General features: G+C 39.4%; 1 protein-coding gene across 2 annotated transcripts; it reads left to right on the top strand.

The window, feature by feature from the left end:
• Positions 1-5,318, top strand: LOC110915945 (mannan endo-1,4-beta-mannosidase 1). Of its 2 annotated transcripts, XM_022160697.2 has the most exons (5): positions 2-385; positions 3,321-3,515; positions 3,609-3,731; positions 4,111-4,307; positions 4,380-5,318. In XM_022160697.2, exons 1-5 carry the CDS (start codon positions 50-52, stop codon positions 4,801-4,803), a joined length of 1,275 nt encoding a protein of 424 aa, XP_022016389.1. In that variant the 5' UTR covers positions 2-49; the 3' UTR covers positions 4,804-5,318. The 2 variants fall into 2 exon arrangements, with proteins under 2 accessions (XP_022016396.1, XP_022016389.1); XM_022160704.2 differs by lacking the exon at positions 3,321-3,515 and having other exon boundaries at positions 1-385.
• Positions 5,319-16,286: the final 10,968 nt, after the last annotated feature.

Raw genomic sequence — 16,286 nt, forward strand, 5'->3', positions numbered from 1 at the left:
CATACCTACAACACTTCGTCGCTTATCCAAACACAAAAACATAGAAGACATGACCAACCTACATTCAATTTTATTTTTATTTTCATTCTTTCTTTTCACCCAACAACAATGGTGTCTACAACCATTACCAGCTGTTGAAGATGGTTTCGTTCGCATAAATGGAACTCACTTCACTTTGAAAGGTGCACCATTCTACGCAAATGGATTCAATGCTTACTGGCTAATGGACGTGGCCTCAAACCCGTGTCAGAGATCCAAAGTTATGTCAGCATTCCGCGAAGCTGTTAGAAGTTCACTTGTGATTGGGAGAACTTGGGCGTTTAGCGATGGTGGTTCGAATGCGTTGCAACCTTCACCTGGTGTTTACAATGAAAATATGTTTCAGGTTAGTTGTTTCTCTCCCTCACAACTCATGGTTTTTGGATTTTGAAATGGGTTGCATATTTTTGGATACATCTGTCTCTATTTTCATCTTCATACTTGTTTCTTTATTAATATTGGTATATTGATTATTATTTAGATTAGTCACATGGTTACTTAATTAATCTTAAAACTTATTATTTGATATTAATATAGTATATAACACATGGCAATTATATATTCGCTTTAGCCTTCATAGCTAAGGTTAATTAACAATTCCATGATAGTGGTTAATTAAGCTTGCACCACAGCATTAACTTATATCGTTAAAAATTAGAGAGTTATATTTGTCTTTTTATGATATTTAGAATTCTTCTATCCATATTTTTCTTGATTGATATTCAATGTTTAGCTAGATTCTCATGTTTAACTTACACAACAAAATATTCATTTCTGTTTTTTTTTTTTTTTTCTATTAGAGTTCATATTGTTAAAAATATTCTCATGTTAAAAATTAGAGAGTTATATTTATAGCTGTTTTGTCTTTAACTATTTAGAGTTCATATTGTTGTTCTCTAAGACTTATTTATATTAACATTTTAATAGCCATGATGCATAGTATACGTTGCTGAGTGTTATGGTTTCAAAACAAATACAAACATTAAACAATGTCCCTAGCTGCCAGCCCAGTGCCTCCCTGTCAATGGTAATGAGGGTATCCTATTGTGCATAATTATTCACATCAATGAGATCACATTCAGATATTATTTTACACACGTTTTTTGTGTATAATCATGTGTCGGTTGGTTTGATGTTCGGTTTCTATGTGTATCATGTTTACATCGCGAATAGTGTATTTCTTGTTTGCGCCATGCGAATATGTTGATGGCTTTTTCATTTTTAATCTATTGGTGGAACTGGTATGTTGCTTCTTTTGGAAATTATGCCATTAATAAATATTTTTAAACACTCGATTTTTGAACAAACTTGTTCCACTCTTTTTTTTATAATGAACAAGAAACTAAAAATCAGAGCAAAACAATAGCTCTAACTCCTACTTATACCACCAAATCACTCATAACAATTAACTGTGTGTTCCAGAGTTTACTAACGGAAGGAAAGGAAAGGAAACAGAAAGAAAGTAAAAATATTTTGTGTTCCAGAGTTTCATTTAAGGAAGGAAAAGAAAGGAAAATAAAACATGTCGTGTTCCCGAGTTTCATTTAAGGAAGGAAAAGAAAGAAAATGACAAGAAAACTAGGCTAAATTCTTTAATTTTTCTTTCCTTCCGATTTGGGAGGAATCGGTGGGAAAGTCATCATTTTTTTTCCTTTCTCATCCTTTCCTTTCTCACTTTTGCTTTCTTTTCTTATCCCTCGTTAAGTTAACTCGGGAACAGAGCGTTAGGTAGTGTTTGGTATGCAGTAATAAGAGGTGGAATGGAATGGATGATTACGAGGGAATGAAGAAAAGAGTGTTTGGTTGGTCACTGGAATGGGATCACCCAATACAAAATCCATTCCATTCTTTCAAAATCATTCCTTCCACCCCCATGTTTTTTTTTCCATTCCATCCCCTCTTGCACCATTCATCAACAACACCACAACCCACCACCTTCGCCACAGCCCACCACCACCCACCATCGACGCCATCGTCGCCACCTTCCACCACCTCACCCCGACAACCATCGCCGCCACCCACTCGCCACCGTTATCACCCACAGCTGCGACCAACCTCTAACGACACTCGCCGCCGCCGCCCACCACCGTCGTCGACGCCACCACCGTCGTCGACGCCACCACCGTCGTCGACGCCACCACCGTCGTCGACGCCACCACCAATCGCCGCCGCCGCCACCAACCGCCACCTCTGCTGCCACCCACCACCAACGACCACCTTGCCACCATCACCACTCGTCGTCGCCGCCGCACCACCACCACCCATAACCGCCGCCGACACCCACCACCGCTACCTATAACCGCCCACAATCACTACCACTAACCACCACCACCACCACCACTCACCGCTGATTTTATTACCCCGTTTTTCTTGCCTACCGAACAATACACAGTAATAACTCATTCCTTTCACACATGGTAACCAAACAAGACATGGAATGGTAATGATCCATTGCATTCCGTCGTCCATTTCATTACCTCGTTCATTCCATTCTTTCTTTCGTTCATTACATTACTTATACCAAACAAACCCTTATCTCCTAACTCTTAAACAATAAAACAAATCAAGACTTATCCTTTTTTCTTTCTATACCTCAATCTCTTTGTTTCTCCTTGATTATGTCTATAAACCGCTTCACAAACAATGGCAAATAAAAAATCAGGAATTGTTATTTAAGAGAGAATTTTTGACTTATTAATAGGAAAGCTAGAACAAAACGTGTGACATTCAGGAAAAGTATTCGTGTATGATCGAATAGTATGCAAGGAAATTAAAACTTTTGTATGGGTTCAAAATAGGTAGTGTATTAATTAGGTGATACTGGACCGATTATACAAAATAAATATATTCATATGTACTATGCAATTTTAAAAATATAATAAATAGTGTTTTTAAGTTGTTAAGTACTTCAAATTATCATAAATCTTGAATTGTTAATAATGTAGTTGATACGGTGGCTCACCTAGATCGCCTTGTATTGTAGCTACATGCCGATTAACAATATTTTTTAGTTTTAAATTAGTGTTCCACAAATTTCCTATTTTTTAACTATCATTACCTTTACGTAGATATTTCCATTATAAACTCAGGTTAAGATTATAAAGAATATCAATAACTCAATAAATAAAATTATAAAGTAGTTAAAGAGAAAAAAAAACGTATGATAAATTGTTACACTTTTATTTTTAAATATTATTATATTTAACTACGTTTGCAGAAAATATAACAAACATGAAGAAACTGATACGTTTAAGTTTTTATGCTTATTTTAATCAATGTAGGGTCTGGATTTTGTGATATCTGAGGGAGGTAAATTTGGGGTTAAGCTGATATTGAGCCTCGTAAACAACTTTAATGACTATGGTGGGAAAGACCAATATGTGCAATGGGCAAAAGAACTAGGACAACAAATGCAAAATGAAGAAAGTTTTTTTACCAATCCCATGGTTAAAAGTTTTTTCAAAAATCACATTAAGGTATCATTGTCCTAACTAAAGACAAAAGTATAATTTCAAACTGCATTGATTTAGTTGTGGTTTAGATTATTCATGTGAGTTGATACATGATAGACAATTCTTACAAGAAGAAATACTATTACCGGGGTTATGTACAAAGACGACCCGACAATAATGGCTTGGGAGCTAATGAACGAGCCTCGTTGTCTCTCCGATATCTCTGGTGCCACGATTCAAGTGAGACACTCCCTTTTGTTATGTTGCCACTAAGGTCTATATTTTTTAAATATCTTGCGATGATAAGATGTTGCGCGCATATATATTTGTCATGTTGCTACAAATGTATGTTTTTTTACAATAGAATCGAATTGATGTTACTCAAGTGTCAGACACACATGTATCGAATCGAACTGATGCTACAAATGTATGGTTTTTTTTCTCACCATCAAAAACCAAGTATTGGATAATGTATAACACGTTAAAAAAAACATCAGCGTCAAGTGACACAAGTGTTGCCTACGTGAATGTGTTGACGTTCATGTATATTAATACGCTTGAATGATATGTAAGCTTTATCGCCGAAACACTAACAGATCCTACGTAACTGTTTTTATAGAATTGGACATCAGAGATGGCTTGTTACTTAAAATCTATAGATGGAAATCATTTGCTAGAAGTCGGCTTAGAAGGGTTTTATGGAACATCTTTGTCTCAAAAGAACCCTAATAATTTACCTCATGGAACTGATTTCATTGCTAATAATCAAATCCTAGAAGTTGATTTCGCGACAGTGCATTCCTATCCAGATCAATGGTACAAGATTAAACCTCTTGGCTATATTCATATATATTTTTACTCGTTCTTATCACATCCTTTGATTTGTAGGTTATCTAATCGAGACAATTATGTACAACTAGATTTCTTGCAACAATGGATCCACGATCATATTGAGGACGCACAAAATATTCTTAAAAAACCAGTTCTTTTTACGGAATTTGGGAAATCTTGGAGACAACCTGGTTACAATGTTAGCCAAAAAGATCAACTATACAATGTGGTATATTCATCGATCTATAGATCAGCACGCACAGGTGGTGTTGCCGTCGGAGGCTTGTTTTGGCAACAACTAGTACATGGAATGGACTCTTACAAAGACGGGTATGAAGTGATATTAACCGAACCCTCATCAACAGTTTCCTTGATATACCAACAATCAAAAAAACTAAGTGCCACTCACAAGAGGTTTATAGCTAAAAAAAAGACACAAAGCACCAAAAGCAAAGAGATTGATGCAAACAAATTGGTTTAGAAGTGGATTTCGTAAAAAAGTTTATCACATGATCATCAAACTTACATTATAAGAAATGGGTTGCTCTTGAAAGAAAACAATCCTTTTAAAAACGTACAGATCCATCAGCAGTCCTCCTGTGAAAGTGATTCCATTGAATCGGTAATACTTCATCGAAAAACATGACATGGGTAAAGAAATTGTGAATGATTTACTAACGAAGTTCACCAAGGAATAACTAATGGAGGGTAACAATGGAGGATAACAATGACAACTTTCCTGGAGTCCGAACTAATGTGTTTTACTCACAGCATTACAAATGACATAGTTACTGACATATCACCAACAAGTTCTTATCAGATGAGAGATACATCTTTACCAACAGAACATTGACACGAGGTTTATTGATGGATTACTAACCGTTCTATCAAGAATATCGAGGGCGTGTTTAGTCATTCACCAATGATTTCTTTTGAAAATTCTTCGGCTATTAGGATTTTTTTATTATAAAGATTGTTAAAATAAGTTTCATATAATATAACATATATGCTTTATAATTAAAAGTTAGTAAAAATAATAACTTCCTTGTTCTTGATTTGATCAATGATTATATTACCATCATAATTAAATATTTTATATTCAACAATAAACAAATAAAATAAGTTTTGGTTATAAGGTTATTAACAAATGATAGTTACAAATTAAATAATTGAAATTGTTTTAGAAATCTACCATAAATAAACATATTTCAAATTTCAAAATTTAAAAAAAAAATATCTCAATAAATATTCAATAAAAATGAGTTTAATATAATATAACATCTATGTTTAAAATTAAAAGTTACTGAAATAATAACTTAAATGGTCTTAATGTTGATAATTTAGGAAGTTAATAAATGATAATTGCAAATTAAAGAATGATTTAAATTAATTTAGAAATATGCCATAAATAAACATATTTCAAATTTGTAGGATCGTTGTGAGACTCAAACGAGTCGTTCAGAAGAGTTTTTGATCAATACGAGAGACGGAAACAAACGTATTGATGTAGAATCTGCTTGATATGCATTAGAATCACTTTAATTGTCTCTAGTATTGATTTCGGAACGATATACAGCCTTGGAGACACTTCGGCAGCACCTCTGCTCCGGAATCAGCAATGTTACAAATGAAATCACAACTCAGCTATTTATACGATTCCCGCTTCGCATGAACTGGACATGACCACTTCGTGCAAACTGATGATATTGTCGAACAATCGGACGGTTTTTTGACAAATTGATCAACTTTTAGGCTGAAATACGGTCTAATATGTTCACGGATTGATTAAAACAGTATTTCGCTTGTAATATGTGAAAATCAGTTCATTTTAACCGTGAAATCTCAGTTAATTTGGTGAAAAAGTGTAAAAGAATGAGTAGAAGTTAGAATTTTTGATGAAATCAAGCTGAAAATGGTAAGAACTCTTCCTCCTGAGCTCTGATACCACTTGTGACATCTGTGACAACTCGAGTTTCCAAGATTCTATCTTTGCATTAATTGCACGTTAATTGTTTAGTTGTTTGCTTACACGACTTGTTTGTCTTGTAATTGTACACGTGTTTGATATATGTTGAGACGTTTTGTGATTGTTGCATCTATATGTTTGTTGATATAACATGTAACCTGTTTGAAAAACTTAAACTGTTTAAACATGAATGAGTTCGACGAAACAGGGTTGTTTCGTCACAAACACCTCGACGAAACGGGTGTTTCGCCGGCCCAGTTTCTCCAAAGCCCAGTTAAGGCCCAACAGTTACGGTTTACGTATTTAAGGGTCGTAGGTTACGTGAGTTGTTATTCTTGCAAACCCTAGAGTCTCTCCCTATCCTCTATGTGACGGCAGCCCTTCTCTTGGAAGCGAGATCCTCCCTGTTCGATCATTCTCACTCGAAATCCCTAACTCGGTTAGTATCACACACCTGGTTGGTTTGAGTTCTAAATATATCTGATTTTGTTCAAGGTTACGGTGTTTTGATCAGATTATTGAATGCGGTATGAATTAGATATGTATGATTAATTGGTTACATGACTGTATGTGAATCATGATGTTGATCTAGGGTTTTAATAATCAGTGTGTGCTTGAATCGGATGATATTAAACATGTAACTGGTTAATCAAACCGTAGAAGTAAGGATAGCACTCGGGATATAATAATCAGATCTGAATTGATGTGTATTAGTGATTGATAGGACTGGATTTAATAACTGTTCATGTCTGTTTGATATTTGCAAATCATGTTATCGTCTGCCTTTGAACGATTAAATGAATATGTGTTATAGTCTTGTATATGCCAATGATCGGGTACCAATCGGTGGCTAGGTTTGATGTTGATGATAAATTGTTATGATGAAATTAGGGTTTTTCTGTGATTGAAACTGATAACACGATGTAACTGAATTGCATTCTGGACGAAACGCCAATCACGACGAAACAAGTGTGTTTCGCCGAAGGGGCAATCACGACGAAACTAGTGTGTTTCGCCGAAGGGGCAATCATGATGAAACAAGTGTGTTTCGCCGAAGGGGTGCACGACGAAACAAGTGTGTTTCGTCAAGTTGTTAAACATGCACAGTAACTCGGTTAGGTCTGTTAAGGGTTAACTGGGTTAGGTAGCTGTTGTTAATGATAATCACGACTTGCATGAACTTGTATGACTAATAAATGCTATGAGTTAGTTGTTACTTGCATATACGTTATGATCATGACTGTTACTTGAACTATGTGATTACCAACTGATTACGTATGTATAAACACTATAGGATTGGATTGAATTATTTGTGAGCGAGTAATAATCTTACCGAGCAAACCGATGTGAGTTCACACTTTCTACAAGGCATGGGATTCCCAAGGGTTGGGAATGGGTTAATAAACTAAAACGGAAACTACATATCCTCCTTGGGTAGGATATGTACGGCCATCCTCCTTGTGTAGGATGCCACTATAACTCCTGCGTATTCTCCTTGGGTAGAACTACGTACGTTCGTCCTCCTTGGGTAGGACAACAACCTTAACTTACTAGACAAAACTCTATCATGAAGTCCCTCCTCTTTATATCGACTTAATCGCCGAGGCCGATGGCGAGCGGGTCATTAGTTAATAGCGCTATTAGGTTTAACAAACCTCACACCGTGTCGTTCGAACGGGCGTGTACTAATGGACTATGGCAAACTGTCAGTGATGATAGACACTGATGCAGGGCACAACTTATATTTTGTTAGTAGTCGATATGGTATGGTCTAGTGGTTCACATGGGAAGCCCCCACTACTTATGATTATGGTTTGGGAAACAAAAGGTTACTGGTTAACTCGTGGTTTACGAAACAACATATGATTTCAAAACGAACTGGTAAAACTAAACAACCAACTGTGAACTTGCTCAACTATGTTGTTGACTCGTTGTTACATGCCTTGCAGGTCAATATGTATTTTTGGAGCTTGCACGAGGAGGCGTGGACGTTGTGGGACATGGATAGTTACATGCCATGTTAAACATTTATCATACTTTTGAACGTATACTTTGGTTTTAAACATTTTGCTTCCGCTTACAACTTAAACTATGTTTTGTTTGGACACCAATTATATTGTGTTTGGGTTTCACATTTATTTATACGCTATGTTCAATATGATTTGTGGCTTGATCCTGGTCAGTCACGCCTCCAAGCGGGATACTCCGCATGTGGATTTTGGGGGTGTGACAGATTGGTATCAGAGCCATTGGTTATAGTGAACTTGGTTTTAATAAGGGGAAAAAGTTTTTGTTAAAACCAGACTATAACCTGTACAGTGCTCAACGATCCACAAAGACGCCTCGCTCCACGTGCAAGACTCAACATTCTAGGTGGTATGGTTTATGTTTGTATTGCCTACTTACTAGATACATAGAACTTTGCTCATGGTATGCTTAGATGAACACAATAACTGTGGTTTGAAAACACATGTGTGCTTACTCTCTTCTGTCATCGCACTTTCGCGAACATCTCTCACTCATGTTTCCTTTGATATGAAGATCATGAGTGGACGCGTTAACCTAACTCAAGCCCAGCTAACAGCTCTAATCAATGAACAAGTTACTGCAGCACTCGCAGCCGCTCAGGCAGGAGGTATAACCTGCCATTGCAACTTACTCTAGGAGCTTTGGATCCTACTCTCGTAAAACAACACTTGTGTTTAACTTTGTCTCTTATTACACACACGACAGGTCAACATGCTCAGCCTCCTGCATGTACCTTCAAAACTTTTATGGACTGTCGACCTACTACATTCAGTGGCACAGAAGGAGCGGTAGGCCTCCTCCATTGGTTCAAGAAGCTCGAGTCTGTTTTCGAGATGTGTGAATGCCCTGAGGCTCGTAGGGTGAAGTATTCTACTGGTACTCTGGAAGGTATAGCGCTCACGTGGTGGAACGCTCAGGTTCAAATGCTGGGGATTGTTGCTGCTAACGCCACCCCATGGAATGATTTCAAGGAACTGATCAAGGAAGAGTATTGTAGTTGCGACGACATCCACAAGCTAGATGTGGAGTTTTTCAACTTAAAAATGACGAGGTCAGAAATCGAAGCTTACACGAAAAGGTCAAATGAGCTGGCAATCTTGTGTCCTACTATGGTAGACCCTCTCATCAAACGTATCGAGCTGTATCTCAAGGGTCTTGTGCCAGAAATTCAGAGTCATGTGACCGCGGCTAATCTTGGCACCATCCAGCAAGTCACTCGACTTGCTCATCGTCTCACTGATCAGGCAGTGGAACAGAATAAACTGCCTATGCGTATTGGTACTACTGCTACAGTCACAGCTACTTCTCATGCCCCCAGTGACAACAAGCGCAAATGGGATGGAGTCTCAAGCAAGGGTTCAACTTCGGCTCAGTCTCAGTCTCAGCAGCGAAAGACTGATGACTACCAGATTCCTGTTCAGCAATCGTCTGGTAGTCAAAGGCAGGGTGGATACAGGGGAAACCACCCCAAGTGAACCGATGCAACAGGCATCACAGTGGGCAGTGCAACAAGGGTCGTTGTTTGAGGTGTAACAAGTTTGGGCATGAAGCAAAGGATTGTAGGGGCGCGCGACCTGTGAATCAGAATCGTCAACAGCAACAGCAGACTCCACAGAATCAGCCGCAGCAACAACAGGGTAACAGGGGATGCTTTTAGTGTGGTGCTGAAGGTCACTTCAAGAGAAACTATCCCCAGTTAAACCAGAATCAGAACAACAACAATAATCAGAGGAACGGGAACAACAATGGGAATAACAACGGGGGAAACAATGGCGCCCGGGGCCGTGCGTTTGTGATTGGGCAGGGTGATGCAAGGAATGATCCTAACGTGGTGATAGGTAAGTTTCTTCTCGACGACTTCTTTGTTACTGTTTTATTTGATTTGGGTGCCGATACAAGGTATGTGTCTCTAAAAGTTAGTCAAATGTTAAAGCGTGTCCCAACACTTTTGAACACCAAGCACATGGTAGAGCTAGCAAATAGTAAAAGTTTAGAGGCCACACACGTAGTTAAGGGTTGTAATCTCATCTTAGCTGGTCAGACTTTCTCTATCGACCTCATTCCTATTGTTTTGGGTAGTTTTGACATTGTTATTGGTATGGATTGGTTATCGCAACATCGAGCAGAGATCCTCTGTCAGGAGAAGATTGTCCGCATTCCTCGTTCAAATGGAGAACCTTTAGTGATTCATGGCGACAAGAGTGGTGCCGTGGTGGGCATCATTTCTTTTCTTAAGGCACAGAAGTGTTTGTGAAAGGGCCACACTGCTATTTTAGCCCTCGTTACAGACACCTCGAAGAAAGAAAACAAGATCGAAGATATCCCGATTGTGCGTGATTTTCCTGAGGTATTCCCTGAGGAATTACCTGGTCTTCCACCCCATCGTCAGGTTGAATTTCAAATCGAGCTAGCTCCTAGAGCAGCACCCATAGCTCGAGCACCTTATCATTTAGCTCCATCAGAACTAGAAGAACTGTCCACGCAACTACAAGAACTCTTGGATAAGGGTTTTATTCGTCCTAGCTCTTCGCCTTGGGTAGCTCCAGTATTATTTGTGAAGAAGAAAGACGGTACCTTCAGAATGTGTATCGACTACCGCGAACTCAACAAGGTGACTGTGAAGAACCGTTATCCACTACCACGCATTGATGACTTGTTCGATCAGTTGCGAGGGTCGAGCTACTACTCAAAGATTGATCTAAAATCAGGCTATCATTAACTGAGAGTTCGAGACGAGGATGTCTCTAAGACAGCGTTCAGAACTCGTTATGGGCATTACGAGTTCCTAGTCATGCCTTTTAGGCTGACAAACGCGCCTGCAGTCTTCATGGATCTTATAAACAGAGTGTGCAAGCCTTACCTAGACAAGTTTGTTATTGTTTTCATCGACGACATCCTGATCTATTCTAAGAGTCAGGAGGAACACGAGCACCATCTACGGCTTATCTTAAAACTCCTTCGAACAGAATAGTTGTACGCTAAGTTTTCGAAATGCGACTTTTGGCTTCGTGAAGTCCACTTTCTAGGCCATGTGGTAAACAAGGATGGGATTCATGTTGATCCATCCAAGGTAGATTCGATCAAGAACTGGCCTGCACCCCGTACACCAACAGAAATCCGCCAATTCTTAGGTTTGGCGGGCTATTACAGAAGGTTCATCAAGGATTTCTCCAAGATTGCGCAACCTCTCACTTCACTGACTCAGAAAGGTGTCACCTATCGTTGGAGTGATGCACAAGAATCTGCATTTCAACACCTAAAGGATAGACTTTGTAGCGCACCTATTCTTTCCTTGCCAGAGGGCACAGACGATTTCGTGGTTTATAGTGACGCGTCAATTCAGGGTCTTGGCTGTGTGTTGATGCAACGGGATAAAGTCATTGCGTACGCCTCACGCCAACTTAAAGTTCACAAAAGGAACTACACTACACACGATCTGGAGCTGGGAGCTGTTGTTTTCGCACTTAAGATATGGAGACATTACCTGTACGGTACCAAGTGCACTATTTATACCTATCACAGGAGTCTCGAGCATATCGACAAATAGAAAGAATTAAACATGCGACAACTTCGATGGGTCGAGCTCTTGAATGACTACGAATGCGCGATCAAGTACCATCTGGGCAAAGCTAATGTTGTGGCCGACGCCCTCAGTCGAAAGGATACTACACCTAGGCGTGTGCGAGCGTTACAACTCACCATTCAGTCTAGTCTTCCTTCCCAGATACGAGATGCTCAGGTAGAAGCATTGAAACCAGAAAACATTAGGGCTGAGGCCCTACGCGGATCAAGGAAATTGTTAGAACAAAAGGAAGACGGTTCTTATTACGTTACATGGCGCATTTGGGTCCCACTTTATGGAAACTTACGCGAGCTAGTGATGGATGAAGCACATAAGTCTCGCTACTCGGTACATCCTGGTTCGGATAAGATGTACCACGACTTAAAGACTACATACTGGTAGCCTAGCATGAAAGCCCACATAGCAACTTACGCAAGTAAATGTTTGACTTGTGCGAGAGTCAAGACTGAATATCAGAAACCATCAGGTCTACTTCAACAACCAAAGATACCACAATGGAAATGGGAGCAAATTTCCATGGATTTCATTACTGGCCTGCCAAGATCTCAACGCGAAAATGACACTATTTGGGTGATAGTGGATCGATTGACTAAGTCTGCACACTTTTTGGCTATCAAAGAAACAGACAAGTTCTCTACTCTAGCAGACGTCTACTTAAAAGAAGTGGTTTCGAGGCACGGGGGTGCCAACCTCCATTATATCTGACCGTGATGCGCGTTTTACTTCTGAACTGTGGCAAGCAATGCACAAATCTTTTGGCTCACGTTTAGACATGAGCACCGCTTATCATCCACAGACGGATGGCAGTCTGAGCGCACCATTCAAACCCTTGAAGACATGCTTAGGGCATGTGTGATTGATTTTGGTAACGGCTGGGAAAAACATCTCCCGTTGGTGGAGTTTTCGTATAATAACATTTACCACACCAGTATTCAGGCCGCTCCATTTGAGGCATTGTACGGGCGTAAATGCCTATCACCTCTTTGTTAGGCAGAGGTGGGTGATAGTCAGATCACGGGTCCAGAACTTGTAGTAGACACAACGGAAAGGATTGCTCAGATACGACAACGAATGGCGGCAGCTCGTGACCGTCAGAAAAGCTACGCTGATAAGCGCAGGAAACCACTCGAGTTCCAGGTTGGGGATCGAGTGCTACTCAAAGTCTCACCGTGGAAAGGTGTGGTTCGATTTGGCAAACGAGGTAAACTTAACCCGTGTTACGTCGGACAGTTCGAAATCATCGAGAAAATAGGCAAAGTGTCCTACAAACTGAACCTACCAGCAGAAGTCAGTGGAGTTCACAACGTATTTCACGTGTCAAATCTGAAGAAGTGTCTGTCAGATGAGACCCTTATAGTTCCTTTTAAGGAGCTCACTATAGACGACCAGTTGCGATTCGTCGAGGAACCAGTAGAGATTACTGACCGAGATGTGAAAGTTCTCAAGCACACCAGAATACCTCTTGTTCGAGTTTGTTGGAACTCCCGTCGTGGCCCAGAGTTCACCTAGGAACGAGAAGACCAAATGCAACTCAAGTATCCCCAGTTGTTTGAGAACAATGCAACTACTAGTGAGGCTGAAGCTACTGCGGAATTTCGGGACGAAATTCCAAATCAACGGGGGAATGATGTGACACCCCAGGAAAACCAGTAAACCACGCAACTTAACTAGCTTCCTCAGTAACCGCATGCTAAATTTCGGGACAAAATTTCTTTCAAGTTGGGGATAATGTGACAACTCGAGTTTCCAAGATTCTATCTTCGCATTAATTACACATTAATGGTTTAGTTGTTTGCTTACACGACTTGTTTGTCTTGTAATTGTACACGTGTTTGATATATGTTGTGACGTTTTGTGATTGTTGCATCTATATGTTTGTTGTTATAACGTGTAACCTGTTTGAAAAACTTAAACTGTTTAAACATGAATGAGTTCGACGAAACAGGGTTGTTTCGTCACAAGCACCTCGACGAAACGGGTGTTTCGCCGGCCCAGTTTCTCCGAAGCCCAGTTAAGGCCCAACAGTTATGGTTTACGTATTTAAGGGTCGTAGGTTACGTGAGTTGTTATTCTTGCAAACCCTAGAGTCTCTCCCTATCCTCTGTGTGACGGCAGCCCTTCTCTTGGAAGCCAGATCATCCCTCTTAGAACCGAATCATGGAAAACGAATTCTACAATGCGTTTGCTACTGCCCCAGGTACTCCTGTTATAGTTGCTCAGAGCGTGAACATGGAAAATGAAACATGAACGTTGCAGAAACCTCCGAAACTGATGTGCATTGAAGAGTATTACAGTTGGCAAGAGCGTTTTGAGAACTGGGTTTAAGCAAATCATCTAAGATCTTGGGAATGTATTGAGAAAAAGTATGTTCGTCCTCGAAATAACATGGGAGTTGTAAAGACTATTTCTGAATTTACGGACAAAGAGAGAGACATGTACAAAGCAGAAAAATGATGATCAGTTTACTTCAACAAGCTGTGAAAGAAGATATTTTCATATTACTTCAACATGATGATAGTGCATATTCGATTTGGATAGCACTTCGTACAAAATTCGAAAGAAGTACAGAAACGATCAAGAGTAAGAAGTCTCTATTAAAGAAGGAATTTGATTTGTTCTCAAGTTTGTCGGGTGAAACTACAAAGGTTCTTATTGAAAGATACTGTCATTTAGTGCGTTCAATGACTCGATTGGATATCAAAAAGGATCGTGAGGAATGGGTTGAAAAATTAGCCGATGCTTTACCTCAAAAAGAATGGGGTACATATCTTATGATCTTGAAGAATACCGGAGAGTATGATGGTTTGACAATTGCTCAGTTCATTGAAAAACTTGAAGAACAAGATCTTGAACAACAGAAGATTGCTAGAATGAATAATCCAAGTGGTCAACAAGACATCAAGATGTATTACAAAAGGAATGTTCAGAATGTTGAAGCAAATCCGAAGATACAAACCGATTTCAGCGCAGAGAACTCATCCGGATCACTCAATCAAAGCTCAAACGATAACAGTGGATTTTCTTCATATCCAAATGTTAATCCGAATGTTTCAACTTCAAATCATTAGTTCCAAATCTCGAACAACGGTAATGGTCGTGTGTTACAATGCAACATCGCGTTGCATCTTCAGAACGGTGAAAATTTCTCTGAAGAAGTCGCTAAAGGTCATATGGCATTACTAGCTACAGTGTTAGAATCTTATGAGGGTTTGGTTGCGGGAAGAATGGGAAATCCTATGCTAACAAAAGAGGATTACGATCAAATTGATGCTGAAGAATTGGAGCTAATGGATATTAAGTGGTGTTTAGCGAGCGTGTTGAGAAGATCTGAGAAATTTAAGCAGATTACAGGAAGAGATGACTTTCGTGATGCTAATGTTTCTACTTTAGGTTTTGATAAGTCTAAAGTTACTTGTTTTCGATGCAGGGAAAAAGGACATTTCAAGAGGGAATTTTGGGAATAATGATTATCATTGAAAAGCGATTTATCATCAGGTAGCTCAACAACCGTCATCATCCAGTGCTAATTCTATTGAAGATGGAAAGAAGAAAGCTTTTATAGTAAATCAAGATGATGAAAGATGTTGGTGCACTACATCTGTCGACTTCGTCTTGTATCGAGTCTTTCATTGTATTGTATAGATTAGGGCTCGAATTACGAGAAAATATGAAAATGTATGTAATTAGGGTGTAGGTCCGCTTATGTGTACATGTCCGTATATGGGAACCTACCTGGTCCGCTTATTCGTACATGTCCATATATGGGAACCTACCTGGTTCGCTTATTCGTACATGTCCGTATGTGGGAACCTACCAACACTATATATACCACATAAGCGAACCCATTTGTAACTTTTGTCAAATTCCATACCGAAGTGCTGCCGGTGTGAAGATCGAGCTGTAATCATTGTCAAATCAATAAAATCAGTAGATTAAGTGAATTGCAAGCTGTCTCTACCTTCGTTTCTTGTTATTCCGCACCTGAAACGTAGTTGAAAGCCTCTGAACGACTCATTCGGGTCAAATCACGATACTACAAGTGGTATCAGAGCTTCAGGAGGAGGAGTTCTGCAGAGAATAGCTGGATTTCATCTAAAATTCTTACTTCTACACCTTCTTTCATCATCAGATCAAGTTTTACCGGTCAGAATTCGCTCAAAGTTTCACGGATTGTGCGCAATTGAACATAGACAAACCCTGGAAAGTTTCGAACCAAAATACGGACTAAAAATGGATCAAATGACCTTCGGACTTAGGTTCGCTTATTCGGACACCTGATAGGTCCGCTCTTGTGTACATCAGTAGGTCCGCTCTTGTGTACATCAATAGGTCCACTCATTTGAACATTCAAGTCCGCTTATTTGACCAATCAGGTTTGCTTATTTGG

This window comes from Helianthus annuus, chromosome 2 (assembly GCF_002127325.2).
Source record: "Helianthus annuus cultivar XRQ/B chromosome 2, HanXRQr2.0-SUNRISE, whole genome shotgun sequence".
NCBI lineage: Eukaryota > Viridiplantae > Streptophyta > Magnoliopsida > Asterales > Asteraceae > Helianthus > Helianthus annuus.

Bases quoted from the DNA above. Each gene is read 5' to 3' on its own strand.
- LOC110915945 (XM_022160697.2), top strand. From the start codon at position 50: ATGACCAACCTACATTCAATTTTATTTTTATTTTCATTCTTTCTTTTC. The intron at 3,516-3,608 runs GTATCATTGTCC...GATACATGATAG, and splicing joins TTTTCAAAAATCACATTAAG to ACAATTCTTACAAGAAGAAA. The intron at 4,308-4,379 runs GTACAAGATTAA...TTTGATTTGTAG, and splicing joins CATTCCTATCCAGATCAATG to GTTATCTAATCGAGACAATT.